A 15502-nucleotide genomic window follows, 5' to 3' on the forward strand; every position below is an offset into this window, starting at 1 on the left:
TGTGAGTGTAAAAGAAAATGCTAAATATTATGTTATTCTCATTGACATACTATTACTGAGCTGACTCGGAATTCAAAAGACTATAGATTGGTAGACTATGGACAATGAAGGTAGGTTAACACACGGTCATCCAACTCATTAAATTGTTTTGTCATGGTTCATGAATATAAATTCCTATCGATAAAGTCAAAATCCTTGTCATTAAAATCACAATATTTCAATTTTAATCAATAAAAGAATCATAAACTCACCACCCTTAAATTTATCAAACTAGATTTAAACTTGTAACCAAGGTTGTAAAACCTGTACCGACCTACCCGAGTTAACTAAGTTGAATTAGATTCGGTAGATAAATCGGTCTCAAAATATAATATTGTTGAAATCTAGCTAAAATTTGTCGTCGGATTGATTGAACTATTAAAATAAGAAACTCATCACAGTTTAGCGGATTTTATAGGTCAAAATTTCAACGTTTTTTTTTAAGAAAATCTAACTCAAGTTTGATTTATACTATTGTTAGTAATATTTTTGAAATATTCTAGTTCCAACTTTAACGCATGTGGACGTGATGGGTCTACAACATAAATTAATTTCCAAATTATTTTTGTTATTTTTAAGAAAATAATTGCGCCTAAAAATTTAACTTCTAACAATGAAATGATTGATGAAGGATTTAGGATCGAAAAAAAATATCTTGGATTTAGGGCTATAAATGAGTTGAATCGCTCATGAGCGGTTCGATAGTCAACTCGGCTCGTGAACACGATTTAGAGGCTCGATTTGTAAACGAGTCAAGTTTGAGCATGACAAAGCGCGGCTTGAAAGGTCGCGAGAATGATCCGTTACAAGTTCGATTATAATGTTCACGAAGGGTCTCGATAGAAGCTCGTGAACAAGCTCGTGAATAATATCAAATATTATTTATATTTAATAATTATAATTTTATATATAGCTTATTCTAAAAAAAATTATTTGATATTATAGTAAAATATAAATTAGGTTAAGAGGATAAAGATCTAGCGTTTTTTTCCTAAATCATCATTAGATCACTAGGTAAATTACACCCATGGCCATTGAACTTTATCCATTTTAACATTGTGGCCACTGAATTTCAATTCTTCATGGTATGACCATTGAACTTTACACTTTGTTACACCGGTGGCCACTGTGAAGGAGGGAAGGAGAGAGAACATGTGAAAAGGAAAGTCAAAGGTAAAATAACACTGGTCAACGGTTACAGTGGCCACCAGTGTAACAAAGTGTAAAGTTCAATGGCTATACCATGAAGAACTGAAGTTTAGTGGCCATAATGTAAAAATGGATAAATTTCAGTGGCCATTGGTGCAATTTACCTTTAGATCACTTCATATCTTCATCACATCCACTTCTCGGGTAAATTACACTCATGGCCACTGAACTTTACCCATTTAACTTTATGGCCACTGAACTTCAATTCTTAACTTTATGGCCATCGAACTTTACACTTTTTAACGCCGGTGGTCACTCAACGCCTCAAAACAACCGTTGACGACCTAAAAATAAAAAAATCCAAAGCGTTAATAATATTCTAAGAGACTTTAATTGTTGAAAATTTTCGTTTTGAGGTCATTTAGGTGTTGTTTTGTTAGGAGAGAGAGTGAATTTTTAGAGAGATAAAGCTCCAAAAATTGTGATTTTAGAAAATAACAAATGTGGTTTCATGGTAAATGTCGTTCTGAATAATTTTAACTCTTGAATATTTTCATTTTGAGGTCGTTAACGATCACTTTGAGGAGTTAGTTAAAATTGAGTGGTAATCGGTGTTAAAAAGTGTAAAATTCAGTGGTTATACCGTTAATAATTGAAGTTAAGTGGCCACAATGTTGAAATATGTAAAGTTGAGTGGCCATGAGTGTAATTTACCCTCCACTTCTCGCCTCTCATTCTTCTTTTCATTTACACCCCCATTCTCCTCACACTATTTTTTATTTAATGACTAAAATAAAGGTTTAATGTTTATGCATGTAAAATTATATTATTTCATTTGTTAAATATATTATTTTATTTGATATTATTTCATCCACGGACATAATAAACGAGCTTGTTCATGAACATGTTTAACGAGTTGCTCGTAAGCAAAATTCATAAACAAAATAAACGAGTTGCTCTTGAACAAAAGAAATAAGTTTTTCGCACGCAAGCTCATGAACAAAATAAATGAACAGTGCGCGAGCTAAGCTCGTGAACAAGATAAACGAGTTAGCTCGTGAGTAACTCGTGAACAAACAGATGTCTAAACGAGTCGGGCTCAAACACAAATTTTAGCTCGAACCGAGCTCGAGCTCAGCTTCAGCTTGTTAACATTATAATGAGCCGAGACCGAGCCTGAGCAGGCTAAAGCTCACTTCGATTACAGCCCTACTTGGGTTTCTAACTCTATTTAAAAAAAAAAAGCTTACCTAGCTCACAATAGCTACCAAGAAAAAGCAAAAACGTTAAAAAAAAAAAATCAACATAAAAGATTTTTTAGTTTTTTATTGAACTTTTTATAATATTTTGATTAGAATTCGGTAAGGAAAATAAAAAATTACAACGTGAATCTCACGGAGAAATGGATATCGTAAATAAGGGAAATAATGACAAAAATATGTACGAAGCAAGAAGATTAAAATTGAAATAGAATTTAATTAAGCCAAAAAAATGTAAAGAAATTTCAGCACCAAATTTGAAAAAAATTGTGTTTCGGGGTCAGAAAGGGCTTAAAAGTCGGGGTTTTGGTAAGAGTTTCAGTGAAACTAAGGTTCGGGTTGAAGTTGGTATGTCAAGGATTAAATTTTTGGATTTAATGAACTCGAAGGGGCTCGAAAAAAATATTGGAACACGACTTGTCAAATATGATATTTTAAGGTAGAAAAATTAGTAAAAATTGGTGTTTTGGGGGTCAGAACTTGATTAAAAAGTTGAATAGTTAGCGAGGTTTATGACGAAATGAAAATTTTAGGCCGAAGTTGGTATATTAGGTATTTAAATGGAAAAAACCATTTTGGAATTAATGAACTCGAGGTGGCCGAAAAAATGATGAATGATAGCTGGTTGAATATGATTTTTGAGGATAGAAAACAAAATTTCAATGAACTTCGGAGTAATTAAAAACTTGTATTCGAGTCGGATTTGGAAATAAAAATTGGAGGCTTGAGTTTGATTGCTGAAGAGTATTTAGGAATCGAAATTAAGCAAAACGGAGGCCAGAAAGTCGGTGAAAGTGTGCGTTGAAGTTGGCTCTGTGCTAAGTTTTTTTGTGTGTTGGTTGGTGCTGATTTTGATTTTTCCTTTTCTATTTTTATATTTTGAAGGCTTGCGAATCAAGATTTGTAACTTCCATTAGCTCCACTACTTTCTATTTTCACTCTCCACTATCTCACTACGTCAATGTGCATATTTGAGACAAAAAAAACGTGATTGTAGATTGAAGGAAATGACAATTAAGGTATTATGAAAATAATTGTCCACGCTTTTTATTTTATATTTTCTCGTCCAACTTCAAAAATTTATGTTTTTTCGATACAAATCTGTTTTAGCTCCCTGAGTAATCATTGTTTGAGATTTCAGATTTCAGATTTCTTTTTATTCATACCTGAATTCCATTGTTTGATGCTCGGAGAACATCATTGAAAAATGGTACATGTTATTGCTAAAAAAAAATTAGCAACTATCTTCCCATTTTTTCTATTTTTTCCTTTTTTTTTTATTATTCTTTTATTTGTTTTCTTATTTCTTATTTTTAATTTACTATTTTGTATTAAAATTTACCGTATGCTTCATTTGCATAGAAAAAGAAAAATTTATTCCCCCACTTTTGTGTAAAAATTTGAAAATGAATTTGCATATAAATTTTTTATATACTATACTCCCTAAACGTTTGAAATTTAAACACCTTAACTAAACCCCAAAAAAACTCTTACCCTCTACTATGCTTGTAACACTCTGATCCAATACCATGTAGATATTGTCCAATCTGGCCCAAATCCAACACATTGGGCCTCACGGCTTTAAAACGTGTCTATATGTATTGGATTCACATCTTACTAATAAGCCCCAATCACATCCTCTCCATTCTCGATGTGGGATTCAATTCATTCCTGCCCTCATCGCCATCTCTTAGGGCCGCTCCTTGCTCAGGCCTTCTACCCCGTCGCCACCCTCTCCGGACCGGGTCGTTACAGGCCCACCAGCTTCCACCTGGTTCGTCCCCGAACCACACATCGTACGTGGAGAGTCGGCTCTGATACCAATTGTAACACTCTGGTCCAATACCATGTAGATATTGTCCGCTCTGGCCCAAATCCAATACATTGGGCCTCACGGCTTTAAAACGCGTTTACATGTATTGGATTCACATCTTACTAATAAGCCCCAATCACTTCCTCTCCATTTTCGAAGTGGGATTCAGTTCATTGCTACCCCCATCGCCATCTCTTAGGGCCGCTCCTTGCTCATGCCTTCTAACCCGGCGCCACCCTCTCCGGACCGGGTCGTTACACCTTAATTCAAACTCTTTGTAATAGAGATTAGTCAAAACCAAACCGAAAAAACCGAATACCGAAAATACCAAAATAATTCACATCGACACTGAACCGAATAACATATAAACCAAAATATTCGGTGTTATCCCTAAAGTAACTTTTATCCGTTGAGCGACGGCCCTTCCACTCTGTACCGTCGGATCACTAAGGCCGACTTTCGTCCATGCTCGACGAGTGCGTCTTTAAACCGCACAAACCGAATTTCATTAAAAAATAAAAACAATAAATAAAAATCACTATATTTCATCGTTAAATTTACCTTAACAATAAAAAAAAAAACTTGAAATACTTTCAAAATATATTCATATTAGCTTATTGTATCAACAACAGTAAAAAAAAACTAAACTTGTAAATTCAAATATATGTATGTATATATATAAAATAATATAGAATAGGTGTAATTTGGTGCGGTTCGATTTTTTTACATTTTTTATGAAACCGAAAACCAAATACCGAAACGCACTAAAAAACCGACACCGAACCAAAGTGTTAAAAAACCGAACTGAAAAATAGAATTCAATCGGTTCGGTTCGGTATGTGGTTTAAACCGCATCGATGCACACCCTTAGTGACTACAAGAATTGTTGAACAAATTTTAATCTATGGATATCTCATTCCATTATAATAAAATTTTAATATGCAACCAAACATGATAATTGACCTTCAATGTAATAGGCATTCCATTATAAAGGCCTTTACATCTTACTAAACGGGCATTATGAGTATGACCTATCATTTTCTCTTTTATATGTTTTTAGTTCTGTTTTTCTTAAAAGCTTTTGTTTAGTTATTTTCTTGATTCAATGCACAAACAATATAGTTATAAAAGCAACAAGTCACTCAACTCCTTATGTGATTGTTGTTTATATAAAGCTTGACATCAAAATTAGAAATGGAATGGTAAAACCCGATGGGATGTGTTGGAAAAGCAAAAGGAAAGGAATGAAATGTTGAAGAAGGAAATGAGAAGAGAGGTTATTGTACTTCAAATGATTCAGTCGTTCAGAATTAAAAAGTAACATTTGGATTATGTGAATTAATTTGCTCTTGCCATTTTATCGATAACAATTTGAAGTTCGTAGATTTTGTAAGAGTTGGGAATGATATTAGCTCAACCTTTTTCTTTCTCTCTATTTTCAGTTATTACCGTTTTTTTTTTCATTCTTTGGAAGTTGTAGAGATGGATAATTTAGTTCTAGATGTTCCCTTACTTTATTATTTTGTAATATGTATATATATTAATAGTTAATTATTGATTTTTTTTGTGGTTGTTATCACATTTAACTTTATCAATTTTAGTGTTTACTTGCTCTCTTTCTTTATATCCTAATTTTATAAGCTTGCTGAGTATGATTTACTAATGTTGTTGGGACGAGACATGGTAAATATAGTGAAATAATGAGGTTGTTCAAGGGATTAAAATCCTTTCAATCCATGTTCAAGTGATGAAATTGTATATCACCACGTTTCTAAGATACGTGTAGCCTAAAGAGAAAATTCAGTTTTTGCATTTTGGATTCTGATTTCTTATTTTCCTAATTATATGAGGAGAAATTATACAATAAACAGGTTCAATTGATCATACCAATAAAAAAAAATTGAGAAGCATAATACTTTATTAAGAAATGAATCATGAAAGAAAAAGAAGTATACAATTATCATATTGCTATTAGTAACATCCACCGGATTGAGACTATATTAGAATTTCTCATTATATATGATTATATCATAGTAATTTTATTCTATGATTGAAATATTTTATAATTATAAACTAATATTATTTTCTTATGAAATCTGTAATTTGATATAATCTTTGAATTTTTATACAAATTATAATGTTTATTTACAATAAAATTGAGAAGCATAATGTTGATAATTTTAATTGATTGAAAATTTGATAGAATCGAAATAATAATTTGATCATTTAACATTACATTAATAAAATAAATAATTGGATCATTTAACATTATATTAATAAAATGATAACTAACTGCTTTAAGATTTGTGTTAGAGATTGAATTTGACTTAGAGAGTTAAATTATTGTGTTATATATTGATTAAATTATAAATTGGATATTATGTTAAAAATGATATGGATTAAGTTAAAGTAAATAAATTTGTTGTACTATGTATTGAGTTCATATTAATTACTATTAAATTGTATTTATCTTATTATTTTAATTGAATATAATTGATTTAAATATATACCAAAACCGTGCTGATTTCTCCCTTTTCATGGAAAATGTAAAATGCCTTATTCACCACTTCTTATAATGCACTTGAATTATCTCAGGGTACCTTACCTTGTCTTTCAACACTGTATTTGTAGAATTAGAATTAGAATAGTTGGATTCTACTTGAGTTCCTTCTCTTCTCTTTCGGATGCTGATTCAGCTGATATTGTATTAAGTGGTGACATAAAGTCCAAGGGAGGGACCTTTCTCAGTTATGGGGATCCATCTACAAAATTTAAAGGATCATTAATAGGAATTCAAAAATGTATTTAAATATCGGCTAGAAGAAAGATTTGCGTATAGTTCAATTGTCACATCTTTATACAGCATGTTGAGTTAGGAACTCGTGACTTCAATACTCAATAAAATATAATTTCTCTAGAAAATTATTGGTGTTATATCTATTAAGTGAAACTTAAATACAAAAACTAAAAACTAAAAATATATATTTTACTATTAAAATTTATAAGGTTAATTTCAAAATAAAACCCTGCGATTTTATATATTTGCAAATCGGTACATGTGTTTTTGGTTTTTTACAAAACAAACACTGTGATTGACATCGTTAGTCATTTTGGGAGTTTTGGTATTTGAAATTTGAGAATAATATTAGCTAAAATAATCATGATTGTTCTCCGTTGAAAACTAAGATAAAATAATGAAAAATTAGAGATAATAGAAAAACTTTGGTAAGAAGAAATGAAGATTCATGTTAATTTCAAATATACGGTTGTTGATTGTAAAAAAAAAAAAAAAAAATTAAAGAGGTTTGGATGCAAGTTTTAGATAGCTCAACCGTAATATTATGGTTTGACAAAAATTAATAGTGAATTTTTACTTTTTTATATTTACTCATGTTTACCGTACTCTTGGAGTAATACTCAATCAATGAAAATCGTTTTAAATCTCACTATATGGACATGATTGGTAGAAAGAAAAACTATATATGCATGTGTCGTGAATTTATTAGTTGAAAGTATTGCTCTAGAAGTACCGTAAAATTTCTCAACGGGTACAATTTTGAAGAATAGTAGAGTAAATATAAATATAAAAAAAAGTAAATAGAACATTTTAAATACAGATGCATTGAGCATCTGCAAAAGCAGGCTGCATATCATGCAACCACATGCGCCTAACGCACCGCGTCTGGCGCGTGTAATACCAATTAGGCACCTCAGTGCGTTATTCACAACATCCAAAAGAAACCAAATATTTAAATAAGAGAGAGGATAGTCTCTTTGTTATCTAATTTGTTACCAACTTCATTTGGTAAGATGCAGAACAGATTAAGAAATGATGAACTATCTGGTTGAGAATAAGTTTAAGATCTCAGTCCAAATAAATGATTTATATTTAGGATTTAAGAGGCAGTAGTTAGAGTTTAACTTTTGTTTGGAAAAAAACCAAAACCAAAATGCAAATCTAGTTGGAATGTTCCTGAGACTTTGAGAGAGATTGTAAAGAAGAACCTCCTTATAACAGCCACCTGCTCCACCCAAAGCATGAATGCTCCACTGTTTTCAGACGTCAAGAGAGGCATTTTGTAAAACTTACATCACAAAAGTTTTTTTTGCATACTTGCATTGCATATAATAATCAGCAACTTATAACTCATAAAGCCATGGAATGAACACAAAACTAATAAATCATTTACCTAACAACATTGAAAAAATGCAGATGCAAAAACAAACTGATTAATGAGTTTCTAAGCCTTGCAAAAAGGATAAGGAGCTGTAGTTAAAAGTGTCAACCCTTGAAGAATTTAAGAAAAATTACCCACACAACATTATAATGAAGTAGTAATTAATCAAAATGTATACAAATAAGATGTATGGCCACACTAATTTGACACAAAACACACTCTTTGAATGGTATATCTCAAATAGATCCATGTGAGGTTCTCGATTTTAACACTGAAATGAAAATTTCAATTCAAACAATTAGATGCCACGTAATATCACGTTCAGATCCAAACATTTGAGTTTGAGACAGTCCCAAAATGACAATATGGCAAGGAATTCATTGTGTTGTGACTAAAGCTCAATAAAAGCTAAATGAGAACCATAATGTATACCAAAAATCCATCAGCCAAAGCATATGGTAAAAATAGCACTAATGAAATGATCAAACCATTGAAACAACAGGCATTTGCTAACGTCCAACTTATATCCCGAACTCACCATCTGCCGCTTGAAGAACCGTACACTATCCACCAAAACAAGACATATGAATCTGAGAGAAGAGAAAATCAAGTCATAAAAAAATCATTTACAGCCATGAGACATTAAATGGATGTTGAATTCATTATGCAACAATGAAAGATGTTGTATTAGCACTCAATACACCATAAAAACAAATCTAAGGAAACGAATCTTAGTTGTTAAACATCAAAGCTATTTAAAAGAAGAGAGCATTCTATATAAAAACACCGCAACAGTGAGAGGCGATCGGACTAAATAGAAGCAGAGAAGGAAAATAATATGCAGCCAAGAAGAAGTTCAAAGAAAAACAACATAAGAAAAAATAAAGCATGCCTAGCATTAAGAGAATAAGATTAGAGTTGATTATAAACCAAAAGGCAGAGAACACCGTTCAAATAATCCACAATCCAATATCAGGGTTAAAAATTCAGAAAGAGAACAAAAATCCCAAACCAAAAAAGTTATAGGAACCAAAGAGGAAGAAAGAAAAACCTATATTTAACAAGTTACAAAGATTTCCAGTGACAACTCCATTAAAATGATAATAAGAACAAAGACAGCAGGAGAATTGCAACCGAAAACGGAAGAGGGCTAACATGACATCTATTATGGAATGCATATCTATATAAAGCTCATATGAAACTTATGCCTCATCTCATCAGGAGTTAATACAACTAGACCAAATCAAAGAGGGCTAAATTACATGAACATGTGTTACTTTTACCAAAAATCCTGGCAAGAACATGCTCCATTCCTAAAATGATGGAACCTATTTCGGTCCCGAACAATAATTTCTTTATTAAACTTGCTCGAGACATGCTTCATGAAGCCATGACAGTCATGACAAGTTCGGATGTTTTTCATGATTCTTATGCTTCTTCTGTCCTTAAATCGAAGAAGTGAGAAAGCAACTGCTAACTTTTCGCTGTGGTAGTTAAGACTATGCTCTTTCTCCTCCTCCTCAATGTCATGAAACACATTGGAAACATGTGGATTATAACCTTCATCTCTAAGACTATCAATCACACAGACCAAGAAGTTCCTGATTTCCTCTGATTCGGGATGAGAGCGATCTCCCGATACAAACTCATGAATCTCCTCATCGATGTGAAGTACACTATACCCGGGTTTCTTACCAATTTTCTTCTCACGCATGGATCTTCTAACCTCAGCCTTGTCATTGTATCTACCAATTTCACCATAAGCATTTGATAGAAGTACAAAGTCACCATCATGATAAGGGTCTAGCTGGTGGATCTTCTTCTTTACAATCTCTGCAAAAACAAGATTTTTATGGATTACACATGCACCAAGCAATGTCCTCCAAATGACAGAATTTGGTTTATAGGGCATTGTTTCAACAAATTCAAATGCCTCTTCAAGCTTCCCTGCCCGGCCTAACAGATCAACCATACATCCATAATGTTCAAGTGTTGGTTCCCTACCGTATTTACTTTTAATGCTTTTGAAAATTAGGCGGCCATCATCAACAAGACCACCATGGCTGCAAGCTACTAAAACACCAGTAAATGTAACATGATCAGGCCGTAAATATGTTTCCTTCATCTCATTGAACACTCCAATTGCCTCCTTACTTCGTCCATGCACTGCAAGACCATTGATCAACGCAGTCCAAGTTAACACATTTCTGTGAGGCATTTCATCAAACACTCTGATAGAATCCTCAATAGACCCGCATCTCGAATACATATCAATCAGGGAAGTACCCAGTGACACAGTAAGCACTAAATTATTTCTGGAAATATAAGCATCAACCCACCTGCCCAATTCCAATGCCCCCAAGTTCGAAATAGCAGAAACCACGCTGAGCATTGTCACCTCATCAGGCTTAACATTATCATCCAATTGCATTTGCTGAAATAAAGCCAAAGCTTCTTGGCTAAAACCGTTATTAGCAAAACAAGCAATGATGGAAGACCATGAGATGAAGTCTCTTTCAAGCATTTCGTCGAACACCTTGAAAGCGACATTGACCAGGCCAGAACAGCCATAAAGATTGATCAACGCGTTTTGTGCATATATATTAGTATCGAAAGCGAGCTTAATTATGAGCGAATGGAGGTGTAGACCACTTTGGAGTCGGGAACAAGCCTTGAGTACAGAAGGAAAGGTAAAGTGATCAGGGGAGACACCAGCTCGGCGCATGCGAGAAAAGAGGGAGAGAGCAAGGGAAGGAGAGGAAGCAGCATGGGCTCTGATGATGGTGTTGTATGCGAAAGTAACTTTAGAACCAAACAATGGATTCGTAGGCATAAACACAGTCTGTCTTTAACAAGGAATTTACAAACCCATGGAAGATGACGGACTCTCCAAATATTCTCTGTACCAATTCCAATTCTGTAACGATGAGTGATTGTGATCATATCTAGTGATTTCTGTGTGTTAAATTTATATTTTATGCGTGTTTTTGCATTAAAAAAATTAAAAATTCATATAAATTATTTTAGTATGATTTAAACATTTTCGGACTAGTAGGCTGGACCGGGCCGGGTTCAATCGGATTGACCTCTAAAATCATCTTTCCATATACAGCCCAACCTACACTATTTAAATATCGGGCCGGGCCAGGTTTAACCCGAAAAAGAAAATTATAAATCTCAGGTCCAGCCTTGTCCACCCATTTTTTTTCTGAAATTTATTTAATATTGAATTTTAAATTTTTTCACTGTATAAAATTTAGTGTAAAATGTTAAACTCATACAAACAAAAGCACGAATTAATATTTTCACAAAGCACAACCACTAATATATAATTTCATTTTAATAATATTTAATATTTTAAAGTAATCCAAACAAAATTGATAAAAACTAATCTTAGAATATGAAAGTAAAAAATCCAATGGATCAGATTTCTTGTATGGTATACAATTATAAAATGATACATAAAATTTAAAGTACAAATTATAGAAGTCGGGCCGGGCCGGGCTAAGTATGGGTTTTGAGATAAATCCCAAACCCGTCCCATCTTATATTCGTGTTTGTTCGGATTTGGGTCGGGCCGGACCAAAAACTAATTATGCATGTCCAAACCCAACTCATATACAGCGGGCCTGGATGGGCCAGCGGGTCCTTGAACAGGTCTAGTAGTGGGTGTCCAAGATCCCTATCTTCTCTTTAGATCTGTTCGTGTCATTGCCCAATCGCAGTGTTGAAGCCAGGAATTTAGATTTGGGGGGCTAATTTTAATCATGCGGTTGGAGGTAAATTTTCAAAGTCCAGTCCGTAAGGGTTGGACAAAAAAAATTTAACCTCCAACGCGTTAAAACTATAAAAATGTTACTCCCTCTGTTTCATATTACATGTCTTTTTAGAGATTCTTTTTGTTTTCATATTACATGTCATTTTATATAATCAATACACGTTAAGTCATCTTTTTTTTCTACTATAAAACACGGTAAATAAGGGGCAACAATGTCTTTTTTGTAATATTCTCAATTTCTATACAACTCTCTAAAAAGGCATGTAATATGAAACGGAGGTAGTATCATTTTTAGAAAATATTGAACTAATGGAAAATTAAATATGTTTTCTTTTTTTTAATGGTAGAGACATAAAAATGAATTCAAAAGTGTTATCAAAATAAAGAGTCCATTTAAATTAATTAATAATGGTAACATGTTTTTATAATTATTGAAAAATAAAGTTAAAATAAATAAAAAACTTTTTAAAAGAAAATGGGATTGGAGGGAGTTGATAAAATTTAAAAAATTTTAACCTCCAACGCGTTAAAACTATAAAAATGTTATCATTTTTTTAGAAACTAGCATTGAACTAATAGAAAATTAAATATGTTTACTTTTTTTATGGTAAAAACATAATAAAAATGAATTCAAAAGTGTTATCAAAATAAAGGGTCCATTTAAATTAATTGATAATGGTAACGGGAGGGCTCCGGCCCCCCGAGCCTTAGGCTGGCTCCACCCCTGCCTAATGGTATAAGTAGCCTCACATACATATACGCTTTTTTTAAGAGAAATGCAAAGATCTTATTAATCAATAATTGAATCAATACAGAGTGCAGAAACTAAAAAAACTTACTTGAATCATTGTAAAAACTAGCATTAGAACGATCATAACGGGTCATAAGATGAGCCACCTCGTTCGCTAATCTAGGAACAAAAGCCATAGAAAAATTAGGGCGATCTAAAAGAATTCTACAAATATCCTCCACAACTCCACCAACCTCATTTCAATGCACAGTGGATAGCATGATCATGTCAATGATACTCTTAGAGTCCGAATAAAAAATGATCTTTGACATTGAGGACGAAATACACTAATACATTGCTTGAATAATGCTAACGCCTCTGCCTGTAAAATCGTAACTCTCTCGACCCTGAAGCTGTTAAAGCACGCTTGAAAAACACCAGCACTGCCCCGTACAACTCCTTCTACCCCATACTCGCCCGAACCAAAAAATAATGTCGAATCGACATTACATTTAAATCTCCAAAACTCTGAAGCTTGCCATCCAACACCATCCGCAGCAGTCACCTGCCCCGTCTGGTTACTTGACTATAACTAACCCACTAGCCATCCAGCTGCAAAAAGATCAGCTCGAAGAATCACAACGCTCGCTCCTTCAACCAAACCCGACCATAGCCTTGCATTCCGCTGATTCCATATCACCCATAAAACCACTGCCCGCCTCCCTGCCATCTCCTGCGAGTCTATAATCAATATATGCAACACCCATTCTTCAATTCCTTCCCACTCACAACCCGACGCAGACAGTCGAGCTACCTGCCAGCACCGATCAGCAAAGCCACACCCAGAGAAAAGATGCCATCCATGTTCAGCGTCTCCCTCACAATTCACGCAAGCCAGATTCGTCGGTACATGTCTTTGTAATAATCTGACATGAAACGAAAGCAATTTTGCGCACAACCGCCACAAGAACAATCGAATTTTGGGCAATACCTTCAATTTCAAAATCCGTCTCCATCCCGGGTGCGTAGCCTCTCCATACCGAATCTCCTCAAGTCGGTGATATCCAGACTTTATAGAATACCGACCATTAGCAATGAAATGCCACAAAACTGAGTCGTCTCTCTCCTTTTGGACCACAACCATATTACTGATGATTTCAGATTATGCGTGAGAAAACCATCTAGCAAGTTTCCCTCTATGCCAAATCCTAGTACCTGGAATAAATAGGTTCGCTATACAAGCTTCCCAATTTTCTTCTGAACATACTGATTCCCGCACAAGACGATAATCCGTTTGCAGCTAAGGGTCCATCCATACAGAAATTTGATCACCACGCCAACTCTCCATCTAATCTTGTTCTTCAATACATCAATTGAGCTCCATACACTCCTCCAAACAAAACTAGGATTATTGCCCAGTTTAGAGGTTAAAAATGAGCCTTGAGCATAATATTTAGCTTTGAACATACGACTCACAAGTGTATTAGGGTTCTCAATTAACTTCCATCCCTGCTTACCCAACATGGATAAATTAAATTCATACAAAATTCTAAAGCCCCAGGCCCCTCTCTCATTTCTCATACTAAGTCGATCCCAACTACATCAATGGATCCTGCTAGCACCATTACTCTTCGAACCCCACTAAAAAGAGTTCATCATTTTCTGCAGTTCCTCACAAGTAGATTTGGGTAATAAAAAGGTGCTCACACAAAAAGTGGGCAAGGACTGTGCTACTAATTTAAGCAAAACTCCATTCCCTTCACTAGATAAGAACCTGAAAGTCCAACTACTAAATCTTCTTTGAAGTTGGTCTTTCAAAAACCTAAAAATATCTTTTCTGGATCTACCAATAAGTGAGGGAAGTCCGAGATACCTGCTAGTACTCAGAGGCACCTGCATCCCTAAAATACTTTTGATTAAACTCGTGTTTCCTCCATTACATTAGGGCTAAAATAAATTCCAGATTTAGCCAAGTTTACTGTCTGACCCGACAAACCTCATAAACCCGCAGAATGTTCCCAACTTGTCTACTTTCAGTTTCAGTTGCACTGAAGAATAGAAAACTATCATCCAAAAAAAAAAGGAAATACTAGGGGGCCCTATACAAATTCGACAACCAGTAAGTAAACCATCAACCTCAGCATGTGAAATCATTCTAAAGAGAACTTCAGCACAAATAATAAATAAGTACAGAGATAGTGATCCCCTTGACGCAACCGCCTCCCAGGGATCATATGCCCAATCAAATCCGAGTTTACACCAATTTCATAGCTAACAGTACTAACACAAAGCATCATCCAATCCACCCATTGACCATTATAACCCATACGAATTAAAAGCGCCTTCAAGAATCCCCAATCCACCCTATCATAGGCTTTACTAATATCAATTTTCAGCGCCACCTCTCCCTTCCCACCTCTTTGCTTACATTTCATATAGTGCAGGGACTCAAAAGCAATTTGTACATTATCAATTAAGGATCTACCAGGTACAAAAGCGGATTGACTTTCAGAAATAATATCAGAGAGGGTACCTTTCAATCTATTTGCCAATACC

At 34.1% G+C, this 15502-nt stretch overlaps 1 protein-coding gene across 1 annotated transcript; it reads right to left on the reverse strand.

Moving 5' to 3' along the window:
- Positions 1-8706: 8706 nt before the first annotated feature.
- Positions 8707-11439, reverse strand: LOC136221560 (pentatricopeptide repeat-containing protein At4g21065-like). The gene is made up of 2 exons (XM_066008935.1): positions 9701-11439; positions 8707-9028 (listed from the first exon to the last, which is right to left on the reverse strand). Exon 1 carries the CDS (start codon positions 11269-11271, stop codon positions 9718-9720), a length of 1554 nt encoding a protein of 517 aa, XP_065865007.1. The 5' UTR covers positions 11272-11439; the 3' UTR covers positions 8707-9028; positions 9701-9717.
- Positions 11440-15502: the final 4063 nt, after the last annotated feature.

The sequence above is a fragment of the Euphorbia lathyris genome, chromosome 3, assembly GCF_963576675.1.
Source record: "Euphorbia lathyris chromosome 3, ddEupLath1.1, whole genome shotgun sequence".
Classification (NCBI taxonomy): domain Eukaryota; kingdom Viridiplantae; phylum Streptophyta; class Magnoliopsida; order Malpighiales; family Euphorbiaceae; genus Euphorbia; species Euphorbia lathyris.

Coding starts and splice junctions, on each gene's coding strand:
- LOC136221560 (XM_066008935.1), bottom strand. CDS start 11,271: ATGCCTACGAATCCATTGTTTGGTTCTAAAGTTACTTTCGCATACAAC.